The following is a 27,984-nucleotide window of genomic DNA, read 5'->3' on the forward strand; positions in this document are numbered from 1 at the left end:
TTCAGTACATACAGATTTTCTTTATTGAATGAAGCAAAATAATGAAGACTTCAATCCCCTATTATGAAAATAAATAAATGATTTTCTTTGTCTCACAGAACTTCCTCCTCTGCCGTCGTCTCTCTGATTTCCCGCCAAAGAAACCAAAGAAACTAAAAACGTGAGACACTGCGACGCATTTTGGCACGAGATGAACGCTCGCCGGGGCGGGGGGGGGGGGGGGGGGGGGGTTTAAAATGAGTCATCAGCAGTGCGTGAGGTCGTTCAGGGATACCAAACGGTGCAGAACTGTCCCGGTTTATCACCCACGTACCCATGGAAACCAAATAAAAACACCATAAAATCGCAGTGCCAGTCGTTGCTAATCAGAGACTTTCCTCAGAGGCAGGAAGTAACCGACAAAAAGAAAAGGAACACCTCCACCTGCCGCCTTTCACCCGTCCTCCTGCTAGCCCCGCTCCCATTGACTTTGAATGGGGAGCGCTAAACATGCTAACGAGCCGCTTTTTAAAGAGCTTTAAATAAACATTTTCTGCAGCTTTTCAGGAAATGTGAGAGCAATGAAGAAGAAGAAGAAGAAGAACTGATCCTATGTCTGAGTGTCTGGGAGTGACGACGGTGATGGTGATGATGAAGGAAAAGAGGAGTTATAGAAACGGGAGGCGTCACTCTGTTTGTAATCTGAACCATTTTCCCCAGAGTGTCAGCTGGAGTGTGTGTGTGTGTGCGTGTGTGTGCGTGCATGTGTGCGCGTGCATGTGTGCGCGTGCATGTGTGCATGTGTGGACGGATGCGTGCGTGTCATCAGGGGTCAGCTTCAGGCTCGACTCCACCTCAAACCTTCTCCTGTTGCCTCCGATCATTTCCTGCATTTCTCTGCACCAGGCTCCATTCAAATTTCGGCTAATTTAAGGTTCGGCTCTGCCTGTGTTTCAGTGTTTCTGGGACAGATTTTAACAAACTTTTCCTGCATTTCTCTGCACCAGACTCCATTCAAATTTCGGCTAATTTAAGGTTCGGCTCTGCCTGTGTTTCAGTGTTTCTGGGACAGATTTTAACAAACTTTCTCCTTCAGAACGACGTTTTTTCAGCTTTCAGCGAGTAAATCTTTTGAATCGGAGCAACGTGTTGGGGAGAAGTGGAGCCTGGAGCCGCCGTACGACTGGTTCTGATTGTGTTTAACTGTGTGTGTTTGTCCAGGTGAGCGTCTGTTCCAGGTGCTGCAGCTCCGCAGCTTTACTGCTGGTCTTTGAACGCCTCCAGGTCGAAGGCGGTGTCCAGGAAGCGCCGCAGCTCCATCAGGTGAGTGTTCTTGTTTCCTGTGGCGGGAGCCGCCGCCGGGCCTCTGCCGGCGTACCTGAGACACAGAGAGGGAGGGGTCAGAGGTCAGGGGTCAGGTATGCGTGTGTGTGTTAGCATGTGTGTGTGTGTTAACATGCGTGTGAGCATGTGTGTTTTAGCGTGTTAGCATGTGTGTGTGTTAGCGTGTGTGTGTTAGCATGTGTGTGCGTGTGTTTTAGCGTGTTAGCATGTGTGTGTGTGTGTTAGCATGTGTCTGTGTTAGCGTGTGTGTGTTAGCGTGTGTGTGTTAGCGTGTGCATGTGTGTGTTAGCGTGTGTTAGCATGTGTGTGTGTGTTGGCGTGTGTTAGCATGTGTGTGTTAGCGTGTGTTAGCATGAGTGTGTGTGTTAGCATGTGTTAGCATGTGTGTGTGTTGGCATGTGTTAGCATGTGTGTGTGTTGGCATGTGTTAGCATGTGTGTGTGTTAGCGTGTGTTAGCATGTGTGTGTTAGAGTGTGTTAGCATGTGTGTGTGTGTTAGCATGTGTGTGTGTGTTAGCATGTGTGTGTGTTAGCGTGTGTTAGCATGTGTTAGCATGAGTGTGTGCGCGAGGAGGACGGTGGTTACCAGACGGGCTTGGATCTGTTGGTGGTGGTCCTCATGCGAGGCTTCACGTAGTCGTAGTAACCCTGGTTCTTGTGCTCCTCCTGACACCAGACCAGGTCGGCGTTGCAGAAGCGCTCGGTCTCCGCCTTCACCTGGTCGAAGGGGAACGGGGAGAGCTGGGGGGAGACAGGGGGGGGGGGGGAGACAGGGGGGGGGGGGGGGGGGGGGGCGTTATCAGACCGGAAAACACGCAAAAAACGTAAAATACTTCCAACCATAGATATGTATAGAATGGCTAGATGTGTTATGTCCGAGTTTAGAACGTCCGCACAAGTCGGCCATCTTACCACAGGGTGAGATGTCCGGGAGACAGTCCAACCTGAGGTAACCATAGTTACGGTAAGTGATCTGCTCTGATGCTATTACTCTGATCTCGGAGAAATCTCCACCATTTTACATACTAAAAGACCCTGTGCGATTATTTTATTTATTCGGTCATCTGTGCAATAATTCACATCACTACTGTGCAACATCTTATCTATTTATGGTCAGACTATGTGCATACAATGTGTAATTAACACAAGTGTAGTGCAATATGGGCAATAACTCAACCATAGTGCTATAACTTATTTTATTTAACTCTCTTTACTTTGTATATCTTGTATAGCCTATATTCTTTTTTACACTTTGTTTTAGATTATTCTATATTAATTATATTTTAATGATATATTATATTAATTATTCTATATTATACTGTATTTTAGATTTATAGAGATCCTATGTGTGTGTTTGGAGCTACTGGGGACTTGAATTTCCCTGAGGGAGTCATCCCAAGGGATAAATAAAGTTGAGTCATGGGGCAAATAAACGTGAAATATTTACGTTTTTATTTTAAAAAATAAATATGGACTTCGTCTGTAGTGTGATAATTAGCTTACTACTTTGATGTTTATAATAACCTAAACGTTTGGGAATAAGCAAGTTATGTCTTGAATGTTTCACCATCAACACAATGTTGTCGACAAGAGAGCTGCCTGTGGTAAGATGGCCGCCATCTGCGGACGTTCCACTCCGTTGCCCAGCAACCAAACGAGACATCTAGCCATTCTATACATATCTATGCTTCTAACTGAGCATCAATCATCACACTTTGTGTAAAATACGCCCGTTAGTGGCGCTCTGAGACTGACAGGCTGTGTTCCAAACCGCATACTACTCCTACTACTCCTACTACTCAGGGAAATCAGCTTCAGGCCGGCTGATTTCGGCTCGGGTAGGAGCGAAATGCATTGTGGGTAAACGCTCTGCATACTGTCTGATCGATCAGTATGGAGTGACTGAAGTCACGTTCAGACTGAGGTCACGTTCGGACCGAAGTCACGTTCGGACTGAGGTCACGTTCAGACCGAAGTCACGTGCAGACCGAAGTCACGTGCAGACCGAAGTCACGTGCAGACCGAAGTCACGTTCGGACCGAAGTCACGTGCAGACCGAAGTCACGTGCAGACCGAAGTCACGTTCGGACCGAAGTCACATGCAGACCGAAGTCACGTTCGGACCGAAGTCACGTGCAGACCGAAGTCACGTTCGGACCGAAGTCACGTTCGGACCGAAGTCACGTTCGGACCGAAGTCACGTGCAGACCGAAGTCACGTTCGGACCGAAGTCACGTGCAGACCGAAGTCACGTGCGGACCGAAGTCACGTGCAGACCGAAGTCACGTTCGGACCGAAGTCACGTTCGGACCGAAGTCACGTGCAGACCGAAGTCACGTTCAGACCGAAGTCACGTTCAGACCGAAGTCACGTTCAGACCGAAGTCACGTTCAGACCGAAGTCACGTGCAGACCGAAGTCACGTGCAGACCGAAGTCACGTGCAGACCGAAGTCACGTTCAGACCGAAGTCACTTTGGACTCAAGTCACGTGCGGACCGAAGTCACGTGCGGACCGAAGTCACGTTCGGACCGAAGTCACGTTCGGACCGAGGTCACGTTCGGACCGAGGTCACGTTCGGACTGAGGTCACGTTCGGACTCAAGTCACGTTCAGACCGAAGTCACGTGCGGACCGAAGTCACGTGCGGACCGAAGTCACGTGCGGACCGAAGTCACGTGCAGACCGAAGTCACGTGCAGACCGAAGTCACGTTCGGACCGAAGTCACGTTCGGACCGAAGTCACGTTCGGACCGAAGTCACGTTTAGACTGAAGTCATGTGCAGACTGAGGTCACGTGACCGGCGTACCTGCTCGATGCGTGCGATGGCCACCGTCCCCTCCAGGCCGCGGCTCTTCCTCTCCTTCACCAGCTCGTAGTAAACCTTCCCGGTGCAGAAGATCACCCGCCGCACCTCCTGCGGATTCTCGGCCGCCGGCCCGCCGTCTGGGATCAGCCTCTGGAAGTGAGTTCCTGCACAGAGAGGAGGAGGCGGGTCAGACGCACAAGCCCCGCCTCCAGGAACTGAACTGAGCGGACCGAACGGCGGCGGCGGTCTTACCGGGCAGCATCTCGTCGAAGCTGGACCGAGCCTCCGGGAGGCGCAGCAGAGATTTGGGAGTGAAGACGATCAGCTGCAAACACAAACAGGAGGTCAAAGGGCGAGAAAGGAGGCGGCGGCCATGTTGGACCGGCTGAGCAGACGAGGACGGACACAAAATAATCAGTTCTGACTCCTTTGGTTTCAGTTCTGGTTCACAGAACCGTTCAGAACTTGGTGGTAAAACTAAACCACTGGACAGTCCTCAGAAGTGATGGAAAGCAGCATCTTTACAGGTGTGCGGGTCTTACGGGCTTCCTGAAGGGCAGCAGGATCTGCCTCCTCATCACATGGAAGTAGTTTCCAGGAGTCGAACAGTTCACCACGATCCAGTTGCAGTCGTAGAGCTGCTGGGTCCCAAAGTCCCCCGTGATGTTCTGAGAGACAAACCAGGGTCAGAACATGCCTGTTATCGTGTGTGTGTGTGTGTGTGTGTGTGTGTGTGTGTGTATGTGTGTGTGGGGCTTACAGGCATAACATCTGGGTCGTCGTTGCACATCTGCAGGAATCTCTCCGGACGAGCAGAAGAATGTTCTGGACCCTGAAGGTCCGATCAGAACAACAGTTTTAGGATCAAATAAAAGCAAAGACTGTGTGTTAGCATGTGTGTGTGTTAGCGTGTGTGTGTGTTAGCATGTGTGTGTGTTAGCATGTGTGTATTAGTGTGCATGTGTTAACGTGTTGGCATGTGTGTGTGTATGTCTGTTAGTGTGCGTGTGTTAGCATGTGTGTTAGCCTGTGTGTGTGTTAGCGTGCATGTGTTAACGTGTTAGCATGTGTCTGTGCGTGTGTGTGTTAGCATGAGTGTGTGTGTGTGTGTGTATGTATGTCTGTTGTCGTGTGTGTGTTAGCATGTGTGTGTTAAAGTGTGTGTTAGCCTATGTGTGTGTTAGCATGCATGCGTTAACGTGTTAGCATGTCAGTGTTAGCATGTGTCTGTGCGTGTGTGTTAGGATGTGTGTGTTAGCGTGTGTGTGTTAGCGTGTGTGTGTTAACGTGTTAGCATGTCAGTGTTAGCATGTGTCTGTGCGTGTGTGTGCATGTGTTAGCATGTGTGTATTAGTGTGTGTGTGCATGTGTTAGCATGTGTGTGTGTGCATGTGTTAGCATGTGTGTGTGTGTGTTAGCATGTTTACATGTGTGTGTTAGCATGTGTGTGTTAGCGTGTGTGTGCATGTGTTAGCATGTGTGTGCGCTCACCATGCCCTCCATGCCGTGCGGCAGCAGCAGCACGATGCCGTTCTGTCTGACCCACTTGGCCTGGCCGGGGCAGATGAACTGGTCGATGATGCACTGCGCCGTGTTGTGGAAGTCTCCGAACTGCGCCTCCCACAGGATCAGAGCGTTGGGGCTCGCCATGGCGAAGCCCAGCTCGAAGCCTGGAGAGACAGACGGAAATCAGCTCAACGTGTCGCCTGAGGTCAGAAACACCCGAGGGGGGCGGGGGCGGCGGCGGACTGACCGAGGACGCCGTACTCGGACAGCGAGCTGTTGCAGACGGTGTACGGCGCCTGGTCTGGGGACAGGTGGTTCATGGGGATGCAGGTCCTCTTGTCCACGTTCTGGTCGTGGAGGACGTGGTGCCGGTGGCTGTTTGGGACACAACAGCAGAGGGAAGAGACGTTAAATCTGATCACAGCTTATAAAAGTGAATCTTCTAAGTGTTTAACCAACGGTTGAGTTAGCGTTAGCATCAGCGAGGCTAAAGTCCATGGAATGTTCTGAAGTTACAGCGAATCGCTCGGATTACCTGAAGGTTCCCCTCTCCACGTCCTGCCCCGACAGCCTGACGTGGATCCCTTCTGTCAGCAGCGATCCGAAGGCCATGTACTCCCCCAGAGCCCAGTCCACCATCCGGTTCCGGACCATCTCCGCTCGGCCCTTCAGGATCCGACTCAGACCTGGTTCAACAAAACACGGCGTTAATTTCCCCTCCTTTATTCACTGTGTTTCAGGGCTGAGGGGGCGGAGTCTCTGACCTCCGTGGATGGTGAAGTCCTCCACGGGGACCGAGGACGCCATCTGCCCGATGTGGTTCAGGCTCTCCTCGGGCAGGCCGGTGGAGGGGCAGCTCATCGACTTGGGCTGTCCGTCCAGGGTGAAAAAGCCTGAACACAACAGAACCAAACGTGTCAGAACACAGAGCAGAACCCTCAGCTCCATCAGGGAATCGGTTTGTTCTGAGAACCGGCTCGTCTCACCGGGCCACGGGGGAGTCCAGCCAGTGCTTGGGTTAGCATGTGCGTGTTAGCGTGTGTGTGTGTGTGTTAGCGTGTGTGTGTGTGTGTTAGCATGTGTGTGTGTGTTAGCGTGTGTGTGTTAGCGTGTGTGTGTGTTTTAGTGTACGTGTGTTAGCATGTGGGTTAGCATTAGCTTGTAGGTTAGCATTAGCGTGTGTGTTAGCATTAGCGTGTGTGTTAGCTTCGTTCTGAGAACCGGGCCGGCTCGTCTCACCGGGCCACGGGGAGTCCAGCCAGTGCTTGATGTGGAGGATCTTCTCGTCTTTGGAGCGAGCGTGCGCCTCCTCGCAGATCTTATCGTATTTGGCGATCTCCTCCTGCAGACAGGAACACACACAGCTGCACGTGGGACAGGAAGAGTTGTCAGAGGCCGCCTCCAACCTCAATAAGACCTCAGCTTCACCGACCGGGTCAGTTTATGGGTTTATTTCACGTTTGGTCAACTTCCTTTCATCTAACATACTTCCACATCTCTCCAGATTTGTGTTTCCGGACGCTCCGGCTAGCGGCTAACGGTTAGCGGAGGCTTTTACCTCGTACTCCTGCCTGCTTACGGCTCCCTCTGCGATCAGCTTCTCGGCGTATTTCTGCAGGACCGGCTTCTGCTTCTTGATCTGCTTGTACATCAGAGGCTGAGTGAACATCGGCTCGTCCATCTCGTTGTGACCCATCCGGCGGTAAGACACCTGCAGGGAAGCGTTCATCGTGGTTAGCACCGCAGACTGTAGCTATGTGCAGAAATATGTTAAAATCAGCAGAACTTCATCTGTGGAGGGAACAGTCCAAACCAAAGTAGCTCCGGTGGATTTCAGAACAGATGTTTGGGGATAAAAGGGGAACATCCTGAGTATTTAATTAAACTTCTTTAGGTACTCCAGCAACAGAACAATCTGTGAGCAGATCAAACAAAGTGAACATTTATATTTACACCTAAAAACTCGACTACAGTTTCCAGGAAAGTTCCGTAAATGTAACAAAGACTTGATGAGTTTGAACTTTTATTCAACAGATAAGAGATGATTATGGTTCTTTCCTACGGTGTCCCACAGGGTTCAGTTCTGGATCCTTTATTGTTCCTGTTATATCTGCTCCCTCTTTAAGGACACGTCCTCCCACTATGCAGATGATACTCAGCTGTTTCTAAGCTACAGATGTTTCTCAGCTGCTCTGACTCTGTTAAAGTTGGATGTCTGACAGCTTTCTGCACCTTAATGCAGAGGAAACAGAGTCTGAGACTCATTGAGACTGGCTCCTCCTGCTTCTTCTGATCGATCTTGTATCAGGAACTTTAGGCTAACTTTCACTTTGGATGCTCGTGTCAAATCTCTGCTTTTCTTGTTTTTATCCCTTCAGAAAGATTTCACAGTTCAGTCCCGTCGTGTCTCAGAGCTGGAAACTGTTCTTCCTGCATTTATTCCAGCAGCTCTGGATTATTGGGATTCTTTGTTAAACTTGGAACGTCTGCAGGGTGTTCAGAGCGCTGCTGCGAGGCTTCTAACTGAGTCCTCACATGTCCCACCATCAACCTCAGAGTCCACCTTAAGATCCTGGTTTGGACGTTTAGAGCTCTGCTCAGCAGATCTACGAGGTCATGTGATTACTGTGGTCATGCCTAAGTTCACTTTAAAAAGCAGGTAAAACTCAGCCTTTTAAACTTTGTTTTGATCAACTTTTGTTTTTATGTTGGAGCATTTAGTTTTTACTCATCTTATTTTTACTTTTTTTTACATTTATCTTGAAAGGTGCAACACAAATAACATTTTATTTGACTTTTAATTACTTACAATCAGTTCCCAAACCATTAAAAAGTGACTCTGGAACAACTTTTACTGAGTGTTGCTGCTTCTGATTCTACGTTTGGTTCTGAATATGATGAAGTTTATCAGTGAAGATGTTTTACCTGTTAAATAAAGGTTCAAACTAGTTAAATAAAGGTTAAAATTCTCCTGGAAACTGGTTTTATTCTCAGCTTCACCTGCTCAAAGGGTTTAATTAAAGGTTAACTCAAGGCTTTAGGGTCTCACCAGGTCCACCACCACGTCCTTGTGGAACGTGGCTCTCCACTCGGCGGCCACCTTGCAGACGTAGATGACGGCTTCGGGGTCGTCGGCGTTGACGTGGAAGATGGGGGCGTTGACGACCCGGGCGACGTCGGTGGGGTATGGAGACGAGCGCGCCATGCGGGGGTCCGTGGTGAAGCCGATCTGCGCACAGAAACGGGAAGTTTTACACCCGACTCTCCATCTGAACCCGGGCACCCGCCCGCCGCTGCCCGCGTTACCTGGTTGTTGACGACCACGTGAATGGTGCCGTGCGTGGTGTAGGACGGCAGGTCGGACAGGTGGAACGTCTCGTAGACGATCCCCTGACCTGCGAACGCGGCGTCTCCGTGGAGCAGGATGGACATCACCTGGAGACACAACGCACAGGTAACAGGTCAGCCTGAGATGTAACAGGTTTATGATGTAACAGGAACTAAACGTTGGCGTCATCAGTGACTAAACAAGAAGGGATTAAATAACTCTATGGCTGTGTTCCAAACCGCATACTTCTCCTACTAACTTTCTGAGTTAGTATGCGAGTTTGAGTAAGCGAGAAGTTCCCGGATGCATACTAGATTCTCCTAAATGTTGGGTATGCATCATGAGGTTACTACTCATACTCAAACTACCCAAGATGCAACGTAACGTGACGTCGCCGATCGTCATTTCCTGTCAAAACGGCAGTTTCAAGCTAGCTACGACGAGGGTAGGTTCACTTCCTGTTTTCAAAACAAAAGCACCAATTGTATCGTAATGGCTTTCCCTATGATAAAAGGCAACGGGTATTTTATTTTGTGAAAATAACAGGAAGTACGTTGCTCACTGCGGCTAGCTTTAGTAGCGCCGAATTCGTGGGAACAAAATTGTAAACAGCCGGTATTTTGTCAGATTTTCAACCCGTTGTAGTATGCAGTATGTAGTATGTAGTATGTAATATGCAGTATGTAATAAGTAGTATGCAGTATGTAGTATGTAATATGCAGTATGTAGTATGTAGTATGCAGTATGTAGTATGTAATATGCAGTATGTAGTCTGCAGAATGTAGCATGTAGTATGTAGTATGTAGTATGCAGTATGCAGCATTTAGTATGCAGTATGTAGTATGTAGTATGCAGTATGTAATATGCAGTATGTAGTATGCAGTATGCAGTATGTAGCATGTAGTCTGCAGAATGTAGCATGTAGTCTGCAGAATGTAGCATGTAGTATGCAGTATGTAGCATGCAGTATGCAGCATGTAGTATGCAGTATGCAGCATGTAGTATGCAGTATGTAGTATGCAGTATGCAGTATGCAGCATGTAGTATGCAGAATGTAGCATGTAGTATGCAGTATGTAGTATGCAGAATGTAGCATGTAGTATGCAGTATGCAGTATGTAGTATGCAGTATGTAGTATGCAGTATGTAGTACGCAGCATGTAGTATGCAGTATGTAGTACGCAGCATGTAGTATGCAGTATGCAGTATGTAGTATGCAGTATGTAGTATGCAGAATGCAGCATGTAGTATGCAGCATGTAGTATGCAGTATGCAGCATGTAGTATGCAGTATGCAGTATGTAGTATGTAGTATGCAGTATGTAGTATGCAGTATGTAGCATGCAGTATGCAGCATGTAGTATGCAGTATGTAGTATGCAGAATGTAGTATGTAGTATACAGCATGTAGTATGCAGAATGTAGCATGTAGTATGAAGTATGTAGTATGCAGTATGCAGCATGTAGTATGCAGTATGCAGCATGTATGCAGTATGCAGCATGTAGTATGCAGAATGTAGCATGTAGTATGCAGTATGTAGTATGCAGTATGCAGCATGTAGTATGCAGCATGTAGTATGCAGTATGTAGTACGCAGCATGTAGTACGCAGCATGTAGTATGCAGTATGTAGTACACAGCATGTAGTATGCAGTATGCAGTATGTAGTATGTAGCATGTAGTATGCAGAATGCAGTATGCAGTATGTAGTATGCAGCATGTAGTATGTAGTATGCAGAATGCAGCATGTAGTATGCAGTATGTAGTATGTAGTATGTAGCATGTAGTATGTAGTATGCAGTATGCAGTATATAGTATGTAGTATGTAGTATGCAGTATGTAGTATGCAGCATGTAGTATGCAGTATATAGTATGTAGTATGCAGAATGCAGCATGTAGTATGCAGCATGTAGTATGCAGAATGCAGCATGTAGTATGCAGTATGCAGCATGTAGTATGCAGCATGTAGTATGTAGTATGCAGCATGTAGTATGCAGAATGCAGCATGTAGTATGTAGCATGTAGTATGCAGCATGTAGTATGCAGAATGCAGCATGTAGTATGTAGCATGTAGTATGTAGCATGTAGTATGCAGAATGCAGCATGTAGTATGCAGCATGTAGTATGCAGTATGTAGTATGCAGAATGCAGCATGTAGAATGCAGAATGCAGAATGCAGCATGTAGTATGCAGAATGTAGTACGCAGCATGTAGTATGCAGTATGCAGTATGTAGTATGTAGTATGCAGTATGTAGTATGTAGCATGCAGTATGTAGTATGCAGAATGTAGTATGCAGCATGTAATATGCAGCATGTAGTATGCAGCATGTAGTATGTAGCATGCAGTATGTAGTATGCAGAATGCAGCATGTAGTATGCAGTATGCAGTATATAGTATGTAGTATGCAGAATGCAGCATGTAGTATGCAGCATGTAATATGTAGTATGTAGTATGCAGCATGTAGTATGCAGAATGCAGCATGTAGTATGCAGTATGCAGCATGTAGTATGCAGCATGTAGTATGTAGTATGCAGCATGTAGTATGCAGAATGCAGCATGTAGTATGTAGCATGTAGTATGCAGTATGTAGTATGCAGTATGCAGTATGCAGTATGTAGTAAGCAGAATGCAGCATGTAGTATGTAGAATGTAGTATGCAGTATGTAGTAAGCAGAATGCAGTATGTAGTATGCAGAATGTAGTATGCAGCATGTAATATGCAGCATGTAGTATGCAGCATGTAGTATGTAGCATGCAGTATGTAGTATGCAGAATGCAGCATGTAGTATGCAGAATGCAGCATGTAGAATGCAGCATGTAGTATGCAGTATGTAGTATGCAGAATGCAGCATGTAGTATGCAGCATGTAGTATGCAGTATGTAGTATGCAGAATGCAGCATGCAGCATGTAGTATGCAGCATGTAGTATGCAGCATGTAGTATGCAGTATGTAGTATGCAGCATGTAGTATGTAGTATGCAGCATGTAGTATGCAGCATGTAGTATGCAGTATGTAGTATTCAGCATGTAGTATGCAGTATGTAGTATGCAGAATGCAGCATGTAGAATATAGCATGTAGTATGCAGTATGTAGTATGCAGAATGCAGCATGTAGTATGCAGCATGTAGTATGCAGTATGTAGTATGCAGAATGCAGCATGTAGTATGCAGTATGTAGTATTCAGCATGTAGTATGCAGTATGTAGTATGCAGAATGCAGCATGTAGAATATAGCATGTAGTATGTAGCATGTAGTTTGGAACACAGCCTACGTCATTTGTTGTGATTATTTTCCTCACGTTTGTTTTTTTTATTTTAACATATCAAAATTAAACGAATAAAACCTAAAAAGCAGGTTTTACTGACAGATTTTCCTTAAAAACAGTCGATTTCTGGAACACTTTCAACCCTTTTACTTGTAAAACTCGACCTTTGACCTCAGCCCTGACGTGACCTCTAACCCGGGTGAGGGACGTGGCTACTTCCTGGTCCCAGACTCACTCTGTTTCCGTCGTTGTCGCCGCAGTAGAACTGCTCGGCTTTGGTCTTCCCCTGAACCACCGGGTCCACGGCCTCCAGGTGGGACGGGTTGGCCATCAGAGACAGCGTGATGTTCCTGTCCGTCACACGGTTGATGCGGCGGTGGTACATCCCCAGGTGGTACTTCACGTCCCCGGAGCCCTGAGCAGGAGAACCAGAGTATTATAATTATTGAACCCAATAATTATTCATATTTCATATTAATAACTTAATATTTGTCAACAAAAACCATGTAAAGGATGGATTAAGGACATTTATTACTTATAAAACTGTATTTTAACCAGAATGATCTGAGTTCACTGTTTCAACGGTTTCCTTTTAAATTAACTTTGTATAAACTGGACTCATTTGGATTAAACCATCCATCCATCAATTTATCCATCCATCCATCCACCAATACATCAATTTATCCATCCATCATTCCATCCATCCATCAATTTATCCATCCATCCATCAATCAATTTATCCATCCATCAATTTATCCATCCATCCATCAATCAATTTATCCATCCATCAATTTATCCATCCATCCATCAATCAATTTATCCATCCATCAATTTATCTATCTATCCATCCATCCATCCATCCATCCATCCATCAATTTATCTATCTATCCATCCATCCATCCATCCATCAATTTATCCATCTATCCATCCATCCATCCATCCATCCATCCATCAATTTATCTATCTATCCATCCATCCATCAATCAATTTATCCATCCATCAATTTATCCATCCATCCATCAATTTATCCATCATTCCATCCATCAATTTATCTATCTATCTATCTATCTATCTATCTATCTATCTATCTATCTATCTATCTATCTATCTATCTATCTATCCATCCATCCATCAATTTATCCATCCATCCATCAATCAATTTATCTATCCATCCATCAATTTATCCATCCATCCATCCATCAATCTATCCATCCATCCATTTATCTATCCATCAATTTATCTATCCAACCATCAATTTATCCATCCATCCATCAATCAATTTATCTATCCATCCATCAATCCATCTATCTATCCATCCATCCATTTATCTATCCATCAATTTATCATTCCATCCATCAATCCATCTATCTATCCATCCATCCATTTATCTATCCATCAATTTATCATTCCATCCATCAATCCATCTATCTATCCATCCATCCATTTATCTATCCATCCATCAATTTATCCATCCATCCATCCATCATTCCATCCATCAATTTATCTATCTATCCATCCATCCATCCATCCATCATATTATCCATCCATCCATCAATTTATCCATCCATCCATCATCTTCGGTTTATAAATTTATATAATAAAATTTTAAATAAAGGTCAACAGTAAAGGCCCGTGTATACTCTGGCAGCAGTGTGTCGCAGACACGACGCAGTTATTTTTGATTTATGCCCACTTTTGAAGCGCGGTCTGCGCTATGTTAATCCCACGCCACAACGCAAGAGGGAGAATCACGAACAAGCTAGGATTGTGGGTGTGGTGGGTGGCGTGTTTCTCTTCCGGTTACGGAGGTCATTCAACAACAATGGCGACTGGACGAATGCGCACTTTGATTGAGATGCAGCTGATCGATCTAGAAATAGAAGAAATATTGCTACTACTGGAGCTGGCAGAGGCGAAAGAATCGTCACGGTTAGCACGGTTAGCGTCACCATTAGCCGGTTAGCAAACCGGAAATACGCATAGTGTAGAGCGGATGTAGAGTTGACCAATCAGAGGCCTCCTTTCTCTCCTCCCTGCGGCGATGTCTGCGGCACTGTCTGCGGTGAGTTACAATTTTGGGGAGGTGCACCAGAGTGTCTGCGTAAGGGGGGGCATGTCTGCGTTAACTGCGACACACGCAGACGACCTGGTTTCCGACCATAAACCGCCCTTAACAGAGAAACTGGTATTTCTGGTGAGACACAAACAGAAAGATGGACCGAAAACTGTCAACTTTGGTCAAATTGTGTCTGAATAAATGCGTCAGTCGGCTTAAACCTGCAGCGAACCATCATTCAGGTCACTGATTATTCAGGTCACTGATTGATTATTCCGTCGGTTCGGCCCTGATCAGGCTGCTGCGGTAAATGAAACGTTTGAACCCTGAAAGCATATTTTTCCCTGGGGTAATCCTAACTCTGTCATTATTTGGGTTTATTGGCTCCACACGGAGGGGATTGTTTGTCCCGAGCTGAATAAAATCAGCAGAAAACGTCCTGATAAACATTCTGGGACGTGGATATTTCCTGGGGTACCTCGTCGGCAGCTTCCAGCTTGGAGTCGAACTGACAGAAGATCTGTTCCAGCTCCTTACGGATCACATTGGCCAGAACGTTCAGTCGACCCCTGAAAAACAGAACGTTTCGGTTTGTTCAGCTTTTATCAAAGGCAACAGAAATATATAAATCTGCAGAAGAAGAAATATAAAAGGGAATAAACTGATAAATATTCAGAAAACAGAAGAATTATTCAAATTTTTTCTTTTAATTTTTTTATTTGCTTCTTTGTTTAAGGCGAGACGCTACAGCTGAATAGGGTAATATTTTAAAATAGATATCACCATGAAACTTCCTCAGTTGGTTACTTATACAAGTAGGAAAAAAAATGTATTACAAGTTTTAGAAATGTGTATGTTTAATTATGCAAATGATGCATTATCTTATTAAATATGCGCACATTTGCATATATTTCCGGAAGATAGATCTGAACATATGATAAAGCCAGGTGCAAAATTATTTTTTCATTTTGTTTACGCACAAAATGAAAAGAAAATTACAGAGGGATTTCAGGATATCTGCTTTAATTTCCTAGGAAATCTAAATATAATGTCCATAGCCTAAAAAAACATAGATTTTCGCCATATTTTTTTATTATAATGTCACATAAATCAGGCCAGGAATAATTTATCGACAAATCCTTCTATAAATATCTTCAGAATACTGCTAAGTGTATAACTGGAAAGTTTGGTGTTAGTAGGTGCTCCATAGACTGAGATATTGATATTGAAAAATACAAAAAACAGATTTTGAGAAAACGGCATTTAAAGATTTAATAGGGGAATTTAATATGTTTTTATTAGAAACAATTGCTCAAAAACAGAATAAATGCTCAGGCCCTTATTAGGCCCTTATGGAGGACTGAAAATGCCAGAATCTGAAATATTTAGACGTTTTTATGATGATAAAAGCTGCTAAACTCATGGAATTGATCTATTTATTCCCTCCAGATGATTTATGTCTTCATTTCACTTTGATTCCATCCTGCACGGAGATAAAGGTGAGCACCTAAGGAGAGCGTTACCTGTGAGACATGCCCATGATGACGTTCTCCACGCCGTTCTCCGACGACTTATCGATGATGGTTTTCAGCGCCGGGATCAGAGACTCGCAGCCCTCCAGGCCGAAGCGTTTCTCTGCCGACCACTTCTTCTGCAGGAACTCCTCAAACCTGCACAGATTAGCACAGGTTAGCTCAGATTAACTCAGATTAGCTCAGATTAGCTCAGGTTAGCTCTGATTAGCTCAGGTTAGCTCTGATTAGCTCTGATTAGCTCAGATTAGCTCAGGTTAGCTCAGATTAACTCATATTAACTCATATTAGCTCAGGTTAGCTCTGATTAGCTCAGGTTAGCTCTGATTAGCTCTGATTAGCTCAGGTTAGCTCAGATTAACTCATATTAGCTCAGATTAGCTCAGGTTAGCTCTGATTAGCTCAGGTTAGCTCTGATTAGCTCTGATTAGCTCAGGTTAGCTCTGATTAGCTCAGGTTAGCTCAGGTTAGCTCCGATTAGCTCAGGTTAGCTCTGATTAGCTCTGATTAGCTCAGGTTAGCTCAGATTAACTCATATTAACTCATATTAGCTCAGGTTAGCTCTGATTAGCTCAGGTTAGCTCTGATTAGCTCTGATTAGCTCAGGTTAGCTCAGATTAACTCATATTAGCTCAGATTAGCTCAGGTTAGCTCTGATTAGCTCAGGTTAGCTCTGATTAGCTCTGATTAGCTCAGGTTAGCTCAGGTTAGCTCCGATTAAATCATGTTAGCTCATATTAGCTCAGGTTAGCTCTGATTAGCTCATGTTAGCTCAGATTATCTTAGATTAACTCATATTAGCTCAGATTAGCTCATGTTAGCTCTGATTAGCTCAGATTAACTAGCTCATGTTAGCTCTGGTTAGCTCAGATTAAATCATGTTAGCTCATATTAGCTCAGATTAACTCATATTAGCTCTGATTAGCTCAGATTAACTAGCTCATGTTAGCTCTGGTTAGCTCAGATTAAATCATGTTAGCTCATATTAGCTCAGATTAACTAGCTCATGTTAGCTCTGGTTAGCTCAGATTAAATCATGTTAGCTCATATTAGCTCAGGTTAGCTCAGGTTAGCTCAGGTTAATTAGGTCATATTAGCTCTGATTAGCTCAGGTTAGCTCAGGTTAGCTAGGTCATATTAGCTCTGGTTAGCTCAGGTTAGCTTGTTTTGTTTTTTATGTTGTCTGTCTGGATGGGTTGTACTGGAACTTCTTGGAATTTCCCGATTATTAAAGTATTTTTGAATTTGAATTTTTTAATTAGCTCTGGTTAGCTCAGATTAGCTCTGGTTAGCTCTGGTTAGCTCAGATTAGCTCTGGTTAGCTCAGATTAACTCAGTTTAGAGACCTGGTGGAGCGCACCATGTGGGGGGGCGTACCTGGTGGAGCGCACCATGTGTGTGTGTGGGGGGGGGCGTACCTGGTGGAGCGCACCATGTGTGTGTGTGTGGGGGGGGCGTACCTGGTGGAGCGCACCATGTGTGTGTGGGGGGGGGGGCGTACCTGGTGGAGCGCACCATGTGTTAGGGGGGGGGGCGTACCTGGTGGAGCGCACCATGTGTGTGTGTGGGGGGGGGGGGCGTACCTGGTGGAGCGCACCATGTGTGTGTGTGGGGGGGGGGGGGGGGGCGTACCTGGTGGAGCGCACCATGTGTGTGTGTTGGGGGGGGGCGTACCTGGTGGAGCGCACCATGCGGGCCAGCAGCGTCCTCTTCTCCTCCAGAGTGAACTGCATGACGCCGGGAGTCTCGAACTTCTGCCGGATCCACTGACACTGCTCCAGGTCGTTGATGAACATGAACTCCACGCCGATGTGCTGACAGTACGCCATCTGAGCCGCACACACACGTTCAGCCATCAGAAAACCGTTCAGCCATCAGAAAACCGTTCAGCCATCAGAAAACCGTTCAGCCATCAGAAAACCGTTCAGCCCTCAGAAAACCGTTCAGCCGTCAGAAAACCGTTCAGCCATCAGAAAACCGTTCAGCCATCAGAAAACCGTTCAGCCCTCAGAAAACCGTTCAGCCGTCAGAAAACCGTTCAGCCATCAGAAAACAGGTCCACTGATCAGAGCAAATGTTGGATTTTAGTCTGTTTTAAAGAGTTTTAAAGCTGAAACTGAACTTTCCCCCTAAAGTGGCTCAGCTGGTCGATCGATGGATTAATTTACAGATTTATGAACGATTGCTTTGAGTTTCCTGAACTGGAGGAAGAAGGTTTGAAGGATGGATCACAAACTTTCTCCTCTAATTGCACACTGTAGATAGTGATACTCATCATATTTGGTCCAGTTGTGAATTTTTGACTATTCTTTTCGAATTTCAAACATCATATGCAATGCAATTTTTCATTGTGTAACTTCTGTGTGTAATTTCTGAAAAGGGACATTTTTGTCCCCTTTTAAAACGACCTAAAAACATAATATATTAATATTTTTTTCCACTTTTTTTCATAAATCTTTTCTTCCATTTCAGTTCTGATCATAACCACCAAGTTTTCAATTATTTTCAAAAAATTAACCCTTTAAATGCCAGTGTATATGAGGTAAACACCCATTTCTGTTAAAAAACACACACAAAAACTGCTGTATTTTCAATGTATGCAATGCAAAGTGAAATATTCTATGGGGGATTATTAGGTCTGGGATATGTCATTAATGAGCTACAACATCAGTTTTTACAGCTTTTTAGTTTTTCTGCAATGGCAGATTACAGAAACGGCTCCCATAGACATCCATTAAAATGAATACAGCATTAGTCAGTGATTTGTTTTCCAGAATGGGAACAAAAACTGAAATTAAACGAGGTTTTGAGGCTCGATGCCACCCGTTTAGCTGGAAAACTACTAACTGTGAAAACGTTAAATAAAACGTTTACCTCCAGGCGGCGGATGATCTCCTTCAGCGGCAGCACGCTCTCAGCGCCTCCGATGAAGGTGGTCGTCGGCAGCCGGAACACCTTGTCCAGGTCCGACTCGTCCAGGCCGTAGAAGCCTACAAGTCCCATGATGCACCGCGGCACAGGAGGGGAGGGGGGGCGGACAAGGAGGAGGAAGAAAAAGAGGGAAGGAGGTGAGGAAAGGTTGCAGGACAGAAGACGCACGGACAGCAAAAACGACGACGTGAATCGTGTGTTAGTGGAAACAGGAAGTGAGCGTCGATGAGTCATGTGGGCGGAGGAAGAGGAGGAGGAGGAGGAAGAGGTTCAGAAACGCCGCTGATCAGAGCCGATGAGCGGTTTGAACCAGAAGATTCAGCTGATGGAAGTTCGTGCTTCAGAGCGTCACCAAACTGCAGCTTTAATGGATCCGCTGAAGGTTTTCTCCTTAAAACGAGACCATAAGTCGGAAAGTCTTCTGGGAAAGAATCTCCAAAATGTGTTTAAAAGTCTTTATTTCGACCATAAAGCCTGTTTTTCAAGTCAGTTTGGCTGCTCTCCACTTAACCAGAGGTGGGTAGTAACGAGTGACATTTACTTTAGTATGTTTTTGAAAACATTATACTTCTAGGAGTAGTTTTAAATCTCTATACTTTTTACTTTTCCTTGAGTAGATGTGTGCAGCAGAAACTGTCCTCTTACTCCGCTACATTAGGCTACAATGAGCTGGTTACTTTTCTTCTTACCTCTTTGGTATTCTACGCCTCATTATTTTTATCCCCCCGCGTACGCCTCATTTTAATGTTTTATTCTGACAGAGAGAGAGACTTCCGCCAAAGGCTCTACCACCTGACTGTGTTCCACCAATCAGACGCAGCCGTGCGGTCTGGTCACGTGACCGTACTCAATCTCAGCGGCGGGACGGGTTAGCTTTAGCATTAGCAGTCGTAGCAAACAAAGAAAGAAACAGATGAAAAATGTCAGAACCAACGGTGGGAAATGAAGACGCAGACGAGGCCTCATACTGAAAGCATGTTTACCTTACAAAGAGTGAGAAACAGCAGCTACATTATGTGTCTTCTGTGGCAACCAAAACAAACGCACATTTCAGCAGAAACTCAACATCTAACTTGAGGAAACATGTAGCGCTAAGTTTCCTAAACTCGTTTTCCCCCCATGGATAGGTGAATGTTTGTTTTTTAGTTTACATATGGGTTACATATGTTTTAAACATTTCCTAAGTCTCTTTTATTTTTTATTGAAGTAATTTAATTTACCTGGATTATTTAAACTTAAGTTATTTTGTGATTAATGAATTAATTTTAATGTATTTTATCAATTGGATGAACTCTAATTGGCCTAAAGATGATTATTTAGTATTTTTGTCTGTCTGATTGAATGCTTGTGTTAACAAATAAATCAGACGTTACTCAACAGTTACTCAGCACTTTTTTACTCTTACTCAAGTTATTATTTGGATGACTACTTTTTACTTTTACTTGAGTCGTAATATTCTGAAGTAACGGTACTTTTACTTGAGTACAGTTTTTGGCTGCTCTACCCACCTCTGGGTGTTACCCTTGTCATCTATTCAAATGTTTAGGACGTTATTTTCCTCTTAAATCAACCGAGCACCAACATTTAAAACATTTATAGAGTTCAGACGTGCTCTCTGAAATAATTCCAACCTGAAAACGTTCAAACTAATTTCTTCTTCGTGTGTTTGTCAGCACTGGTGTCGGAGGACGGATCAGACAAAATAAGATGTATCCAGCACAGAATGAGCAGCGGTGAGTTAATGGCGGCGGAGGCTAGGACTTTAATGAGTTACTGCGGGGCTTCAGACTCTGGGGCTTCAGACTGGGGCAGTTATGGGAGGAGATGTTATGGAGGAGGGACGGCAGATGGAAACAGCAGGCAGAGGGGGGTTTGCTCTCTGGGTGAAGCCCATAAATGGGGGCCTTTATGGGGGGGAAACACAGCCGCCATGACAGATGTTTCCCCAAGACACCAAAAAGCTGCCTGGCAGCCGCAGGGATGAGCACAGTAGAAGAAGAAATATCTGCTGCCTGATTCTGAAACCTAGGCTGTGTTCGAAACCGCATACTTCTCCTACTACTCCTACTAACTTTAACTTTTTTTAAGTTCCCGGATGCATACTAGATTCTCCGAAATGTTGGGTATGCATCATGAGGTTACTACTCATACTCAAACTACCCAAGATGCAACGTAACGTGACGTCGCCGATCGTCATTTCCTGTCAAAACGGCAGTTTCAAGCTAGCTACAACGAGGGTAGGTTCACTTCCTGTTTTCAAAACAAAAGCACCAATTGTATGGTAATGGCTTTCCCTATGATAAAAGGCAACAGGTATTTTATTTTGTGAAAATAACAGGAAGTGCGTTGCTCACTGCGGCTAGCTTTAGTAGCGCCGAATTCGTGGGAACAAAATTGTAAACAGCCGGTATTTTGTCAGGTTTTCAACACGTTGGGGATCTAAACGACTACTTTCTCACCTGAAAATGTTTCAAATGTTGCTAAAGTTTACAGAGTTTAGAGCTTAAGAGAAATCAGCTTCAGGCCGGCTGATTTCGGCTCGGGCAGGAGTGAAATGCATTGTGGGTAAACGCTCTGCAAAATGGAAGTATGTAGTATGCAGTTTGGAACACAGCCCTAGTTTGGTCTATCGGCTCTTTTTGGTCGTTTGGCGTCTTTGTGCGTCTCAGTTTTCTGGTTTTTAGTTGAGTTTTAAGTCTTCAGAATCACAATCACACAGAAAAGTCCAACTCCTTTGAGACAAAGTTAATAATAAGAATGGTTCTGTAACATTAAGGGGAAACGAAGAGGCTGATTTTTAACTTCAGCCCAGAGAAAGCGAGACGTTACCTGAGCAGGTGGGTGTCAGTTGCTCCTCTGACTGCTCCATCAGAGACGAATATGAACCTCTGCAGAGCAGGAAGCTAGCAGCAGCTAAGCTAACAGCAGCTAAGCTAACGGTGCTGAGGATCAGACTTTAAGGAGCTTCAGGATTTGCCTCTAATGGTCGACTCCGTTGAGCATCTTATTTGGTCTTAAATTCGGTGTAAGACACACGAGGAAATCATAAGAAAGCTCACGCAGTCCAGTTCTTCCAAAGTTCTGGAGCTGAAGCAGCACTTAACTCAGATAAAAAATACTTTTACAATATTAACTATTAACTAAAAAATGACATCACGGACCAGCTTTCAACCTCAGTTATTTCTGGCTGATATGATTAAAAACATATTTATATCCAAACATATCTTCTCCTGATACTGACAACAAGACTATCGAAGGGCAGCTGTTAGCTTTCTAGCTAACATCCAAATGTGCTAGCGTCTGTTAGCTTCTCTCCTGCTGTCTCTGCTTTCATAAACTGTATTTCAATGCAGCTGAAATCCTGTTAAAGCCTCTTATTTCCTGTTTTATTGTCTGTTATCAGACAGCACAGTGACTCAGAATAACAGCAGTTAACACGACACCTTAACCAGCAGTTCTCTGATGTTACAGACACAACACGTCTGATAAATTGAGCCGTTTTTGTTCTGGTTGGACTTTGATGGGACTCAGAATATTAGTTCACATTAACAGGCTGAAGCTGCTCTGATGGGCAGAGGCACATTAAGGACAATATGATGGTGCGCTTGTGCTAACGGGGTAGTTCTGGTGACATTTCAACAGAAATTAGCCACTAGTTGCCTCAGCTTCCCTCTGTTCTCTGCTAGCTTCCTTCTGTTCTCTGCTAGCTTCCTTCTGTTCTCCGCTAGCTTCCTTCTGTTCTCCGCTAGCTTCCTTCTGTTCTCCGCTAGCTTCCTTCTGTTCTCCGCTAGCTTCCTTCTGTTCTCTGCTAGCTTCCATCCGTTCTCTGCTAGCTTCCATCTGTTCTCTGCTAGCTTCCTTCTCAGCTAACAAGCCGACTGATTTCCATTAAAATGCTAAAGTGAAATGTTCCCTTGTGTTTGTTCCGCTCAGTGGACTTGATGTGTGAACTAGCTGCTTTCTGCTGAGATCCTGTAGCATTGACGTTGTGCTATCATGCTAAGCTAACTGGCTTTTACAATGGACACACTGTTCAGTATTTTCTCTTTTCTCTCCCAGACATTTTCCCCCTTTTCTCTCTGGTTTTGCTCCTCGTTGTTTTCCCCGGTTTCCCTCCATCAAACCAGCTGCTACAAACGTGCGCACGTTGTGCGACAGTAATAACTGTCCGTGTGAAACAAGGAGAACGTGTTGGTGGGGAGTTAAACGAGTGACTCGACGAGTCATTCAGCCCAACAAACAATGCGACCGATCAAACCTGTTGCAGAAAACAAGACAAACATCCTGAAACTGTTCCAACAAAATTAAACTTTTAACACAAAAATCTGATTTTACATCTTAATTCAACTATAAAAACTAGTTTTGCAGAGATGAAACTGATCTTCTGTAACAACACTGAGCCACACAGATGAAATATTCCACTTCATCCTCCTTCTACAGCAACTTCTATCGAAGCTCCGGGTGAGAAACCGACATCTTCTGGACCGGTTCTGGACCGGTTCTGGACCTGTCGTCCTGTCATCCGGAGCTCCTGCAGAGGTTACCCGAACGCTACGGCGCTAAGCTAAACACGAGCTACGGGCTTCACAGCAGGTTCTCGTACCTCCTACCGTTAGGAATCTCAGCCTCTCCTTGAACGTGGCCACGTCTGGAGGGTCACCAGCAGGGGGCAGCGGAGGGGAGGGACACCCAGAGAGCGTTAGAGAGCTCCGCCCTGTTAAACCCACCAACACAACCAACACATCTACAGCTACAACAGCAGCCGGCGCCTCGTCATCTCGCCGTCTCCAGCACCGTTTAATTCGCTCAGAGAGGTTCTGGTTCTGGTTCAGAGAGGTTCTGGTTTTGGACTGAAGTGCTGGAGAAAGACGGATGCGGGTAACACCATGCTGAGGTTAAACGGTCCTCGATACAGAAGCGTCACCACAACAGACTCACAGCGAGGGTTTCCCCCAACAGGAAGCTACACAAGTCACCTCCACCACAGCCGGGACTACTTCCTGAACATGTTGGCTCGCTCCGTTTCAACGACAAACTTAACGTACGTACCAGAGAGTCCAGGCTCAGAGATCTGAATCTGTTAGACTCTGTTAGAGTTCTGGGGTCAGAGTTCTGAATCACAGCGTTTTATTTCTGCCAGCCGACAGACGAGCAAAGCTAACGAGCAAACTAACAAGCAAAGCTAACGAGCAAAGCTAACGAGCACAGCTAACGACAAAGCTAATGAGGCTATAGTCCTCGCTGTAGCTGTTCCCGGTTCGAGTCCCGCATCGGACGGCCCTGTGCTGCATGTTGTTCCCCCTCTCTCTTCCCCCTGCTTCCCGTCTCTCTGAACTTTCCATTAAAAAGGCACAAGAACCCCCCCCCCCCCACAAAAAATAAAAAGTAAAATAATAAAACCTGCATTAATGCGCGATAAAATATTTATCGGCGTTAAATAATTAACGAGTTAACGCGATAATAACGAGTTAATTCGCCCAGCCCTAAAGTACAGTTGCTACATTGCTACATTCCGTTCACTCTTAATTTACTTAGTTTTTCTTTATTGTTTTGTATATGTTTATGTATTGTGGCTGTCAAAATGAACGCGTTAATAACAAGTTATTCCTCCTAAATTCCATGAATATGATCCTTGGTCCGCTCCGTAGTTTGGACAAATCAGGAAGTGATGTAGCCTAATGTTGTGGATGGCTAAATTGGATAAATGGGATAAAGAAAAGCGTCTATTTGAATGGAAGTTCATCTTCAAAACACTGCCAGATGTTTTCCTTGACAGGACCAAAGTTATCCGTTACTGTAGATGTGAACCGAGTTATCACCGGTCCAGTCTTTAATATCAGCTGTTAGCAAGACACACGGGTATTTGTCTGCTAGCGTGATAAGAGCAGTAAAAAATATCTATTTAAGGCGCATTTAGAGCATATTAAAACATACAGTTTGTGATCAATCACGAGTTAACTACGGAGAATCTGCGGATTAATCGCAATTAAATATTTTAATCGACTGACAGCCCTAATACAAATATATGTTTACTATGTTTTATGCTTGTACAGAGAGCCATTAAAGTCCTGATTAAGACAGATCTGACATCAGAAGCTCCAGGAACCGTAACTTCTTACAGTCCAAGTGCAGAAACTCTCCTGATTGGCTGAGTATCCAGTATCATTAAAAACGTTGTTTAAAGGACTGTTGTTCAAACTATGGAAGAAAAGCCTCCAGCAGGGTCAGACACAACGAATCTGAGAAGAGGAATCCTTCCAAAAGACACGTTTCAACAGAAAGAACCCGACACGTTTAACCCCGGGAACCTTTTCCCAAATGAACTAAAGAGATTCCTTCAGACAGCGGCCTGAAATCTGGGTTAATGCTTCAGTCGATGTGGCACCTTCCCACAGGGTTGTGCCGAGATGCAACTTTTTATTTCTCCGATTCAATCACTGCTCCCACTCGTTAACTTTCCAAGTCTTTCCGAGCTGGTGAGAAGATCGAGTGATGTTGGCTAACTAGCTAGTTAGCCACAGAAACACAGAGGCTACGCTGCTACATGCTAACCGCTAGTTAGCCACAGTTACTTGGGTCGTCGGTGTCTGGAACCTCTTTGGGTCAAAGAAAGGAATCTGAGATGTAGAACACCTTCAGACCTGAGCACCTGATGGAGTCGGACTCAGCAGCGACTCCCTGAAGCAACACGGCCAACACAAAGACGGTTCTAGCTTTTACAAACGTTTGGGGAACACAGAAAGCATTTATGGAACGTTATCTGGATGTTCCTGCGGACTATGATCGGGTTAATAGCTCAACACAAGAAGGCTTCAGAAACATTCGTCATATACGAGAGTTTAGACCATTAGGAAAGTTTTAGTTGGAAATAAAAATGCAGAAACTTTTATCGTATATGAGAACGTTTGAGAAGGTTTAATCTAATCCACTCAACACATTCAGCCCCCCCCATAATGTTTGGAGACGGATTAAAGTCACATTCAGACTTTCTTTAAAGTCATTTTCCTCCATCATGGAGACATCACAACCCTTTTTATCCTTTACTCAGTTCAGGCTCCATAATGTTTGGGACAGGTGTGTTCCAGGTGTGTTCCAGGTGTGTTTCAGGTGTGTTTCAGGTGTGTTTCAGGTGTGTTTCAGGTGTGTTTCAGGTGTGTTTCAGGTGTGTTTCACTGCTTCATCAGCGCACGAATAAGATACCTCAGCTTGCTTCTGTAGCTGTACATGCTAACTGCTAGTTAGCCACAGAAACACAGAGGCTACGCTGCTACACGCTAACCGCAGTTAGCCACAGAAGCACAGAGGCTACGCTACAACATGCTAACCGCTAGTTAACCACAGAAACAGAGAGGCTAGGCTGCTATATGCTAACTACTAGTTAGCCACAGAAACACAGAGGCTACACTGCTATATGCTAACCGCTAGTTAGCCACAAAAACAAAAAGACTATGCTGCTACATGCTAACCACTAGTTAGCCACAGAAACACAGAGGCTACGCTGCAACATACTAACCGCTAGTTAGCCACAGAAGCAAAAAGACTATGCTGCTACATGCTAACCACTAGTTAGCCACAGAAACACAGAGGCTACGCTGCTACATACTAACCGCCGGTTAGCCACTGAAACACAGAGGCTACGCTGCTACATGCTAACTACTAGTTAGCCACAGGAACAGCTGCTACGCTGCTACATGCTAAGCACTTGTTAGCCACAGAAACACAGAGGCTATGCTGCTACAGGCTAACCGTTAGCTAGCCACAGGAACACAGAGGCTGCGCTGCTACATGCTAACCGCTAGTTAGCCACAGAGGCTATGCTGCTACATGCTAACCACTAGTTAGCCACAGAGGCTACGCTGCTACATGCTAACCACTAGTTAGCCACAGGAACACAGAGGCTGCGCTGCTACATGCTAACCGCTAGTTAGCCACAGAGGCTACGCTGCTACATGCTAACTGCTAGTTAGCCACAGAGGCTACGCTGCTACATGCTAACTGCTAGTTAGCCACAGATAAAAGGGTTGTAATGTCTCCATGATGGAGCTGAGATGGAGGAAAATTACTTTAAATTAAAGTCTGACTTTAATGAGTCTGAGGAGCAGAGGGGAGGCTCAGAGAGAGAAACATCATGGGGGGGGGGCTGTAGATAAAGAAAGTCCTCAACCTTTCACATTCTGACTGTTAGAAGCAGTTGGACTGCCAGGCAGAGTGGGAGAAGGAAAAAGAGGTGGAGGCAGTTTTCTGAGGGGTGGAGCTCCTCACCCAGCTTGTCGGAGGAGGTGATAATGTCAGTGGGGACACACGAGTCCAGATCAGCGTCCATGATGCCGAGGGGGTCCAACTGGGCCACATGGTGCCCTCGGATCTACAGGGGAAGGGACAACAGTACAGAGCCCACCCGGGGACAGGGGAGGAGGGGATGGAGGGATGGAGGATAGAGATGATGGAGGTGGAAAGCCGAGCAGGTGAGAAGCAGAGTGGAGGGATGGATGGAAAGGGTGAAACAAACGGGATTTAGTCCAAAAAGAGAGGAAGACCAGAGGAAGAGGTTCGACATAAAAAGGAAGGAGAGAAGAAGAAAAAGAAGAGAGGAGGAGGGTGGGTGGGAGGGAGAAGCAGCATTAGCATCATGTTTGTGTGTCGGTTCAGTTCTGGTGTCCTCACCGACGTCCTGGAAGCCGGTATTCACCGGAGCATCATCAAAATTCACACAGCTGATTCCCAGAGGATCCAGATGGGCATTGTGATGTCCCATCACCTAAAGGCACAGCGGGCACACACAGAGTTATCACAGCACACAGCAGGGCCGGGCCGGGCCTAACCGGGCCCCCTGGAGCCGGCCGAGACCCGTTCCTGCTGCTGGAGGTTTATCTGAAGCTTTAAAGGATATTCTGCTTTACTTCAACCACAGAAACTGTTACCCGCTGCCGTAAAGATTCAGAGAGAGGACACGAACAACTCTTTCATTAAAAACGTGTGCTGAAACAAACCAGAAATATCCTTTAACAGCAACCAATCAAACCCTTTAATATCTGATACAGTCTGCAGATGCTCTGATCTCTGCTAGCGTCCTTCTGTTCTCTGCTAGCTTCCTTCTATTCTCTGTTAGCTTCCTTCTGTTCTCTGCTAGCATCCTTCTGTTCTCTGTTAGCGTCCTTCTGTTCTCTGCTAGCTTCCTTCTATTCTCTGTTATCTTCCTTCTGTTCTCTGTTAGCTTCCTTCTGTTCTCTGCTACC

At 45.2% G+C, this 27,984-nt stretch overlaps 1 protein-coding gene across 4 annotated transcripts in view; it reads right to left on the reverse strand.

The window, feature by feature from the left end:
- Window positions 1–27,984, reverse strand: part of ogdha (oxoglutarate dehydrogenase a) — a 46,730-nt gene continuing 18,746 nt past the window's right edge. The window contains exons 4-24 of one of the 4 annotated variants that reach the window (XM_075467008.1): window positions 27,011–27,113; window positions 23,352–23,396; window positions 18,692–18,807; window positions 17,492–17,646; window positions 15,809–15,955; window positions 14,764–14,854; window positions 12,465–12,644; window positions 8,944–9,072; window positions 8,687–8,866; window positions 7,196–7,348; window positions 6,877–6,979; window positions 6,402–6,530; window positions 6,173–6,323; window positions 5,885–6,012; window positions 5,623–5,801; window positions 4,892–4,963; window positions 4,674–4,799; window positions 4,384–4,456; window positions 4,132–4,295; window positions 1,910–2,064; window positions 1–1,357 (exon numbers count right to left, since the gene is read on the reverse strand). In XM_075467008.1, the coding sequence (XP_075323123.1) occupies window positions 1,237–1,357; window positions 1,910–2,064; window positions 4,132–4,295; window positions 4,384–4,456; window positions 4,674–4,799; window positions 4,892–4,963; window positions 5,623–5,801; window positions 5,885–6,012; window positions 6,173–6,323; window positions 6,402–6,530; window positions 6,877–6,979; window positions 7,196–7,348; window positions 8,687–8,866; window positions 8,944–9,072; window positions 12,465–12,644; window positions 14,764–14,854; window positions 15,809–15,955; window positions 17,492–17,646; window positions 18,692–18,807; window positions 23,352–23,396; window positions 27,011–27,113 (2,700 nt within the window). In that variant the 3' untranslated portion in view covers window positions 1–1,236. Of the gene's footprint in view, window positions 1,358–1,909; window positions 2,065–4,131; window positions 4,296–4,383; window positions 4,457–4,673; window positions 4,800–4,891; window positions 4,964–5,622; window positions 5,802–5,884; window positions 6,013–6,172; window positions 6,324–6,401; window positions 6,531–6,876; window positions 6,980–7,195; window positions 7,349–8,686; window positions 8,867–8,943; window positions 9,073–12,464; window positions 12,645–14,763; window positions 14,855–15,808; window positions 15,956–17,163; window positions 17,177–17,491; window positions 17,647–18,691; window positions 18,808–23,351; window positions 23,397–27,010; window positions 27,114–27,412; window positions 27,507–27,984 lie in introns of those variants that run through there. The other 3 variants (XM_075467004.1, XM_075467005.1, XM_075467007.1) reach the window with 3 other exon arrangements.

This window comes from Odontesthes bonariensis, chromosome 6 (genome assembly GCF_027942865.1).
Source record: "Odontesthes bonariensis isolate fOdoBon6 chromosome 6, fOdoBon6.hap1, whole genome shotgun sequence".
In the NCBI taxonomy this organism is placed as follows: domain Eukaryota; kingdom Metazoa; phylum Chordata; class Actinopteri; order Atheriniformes; family Atherinopsidae; genus Odontesthes; species Odontesthes bonariensis.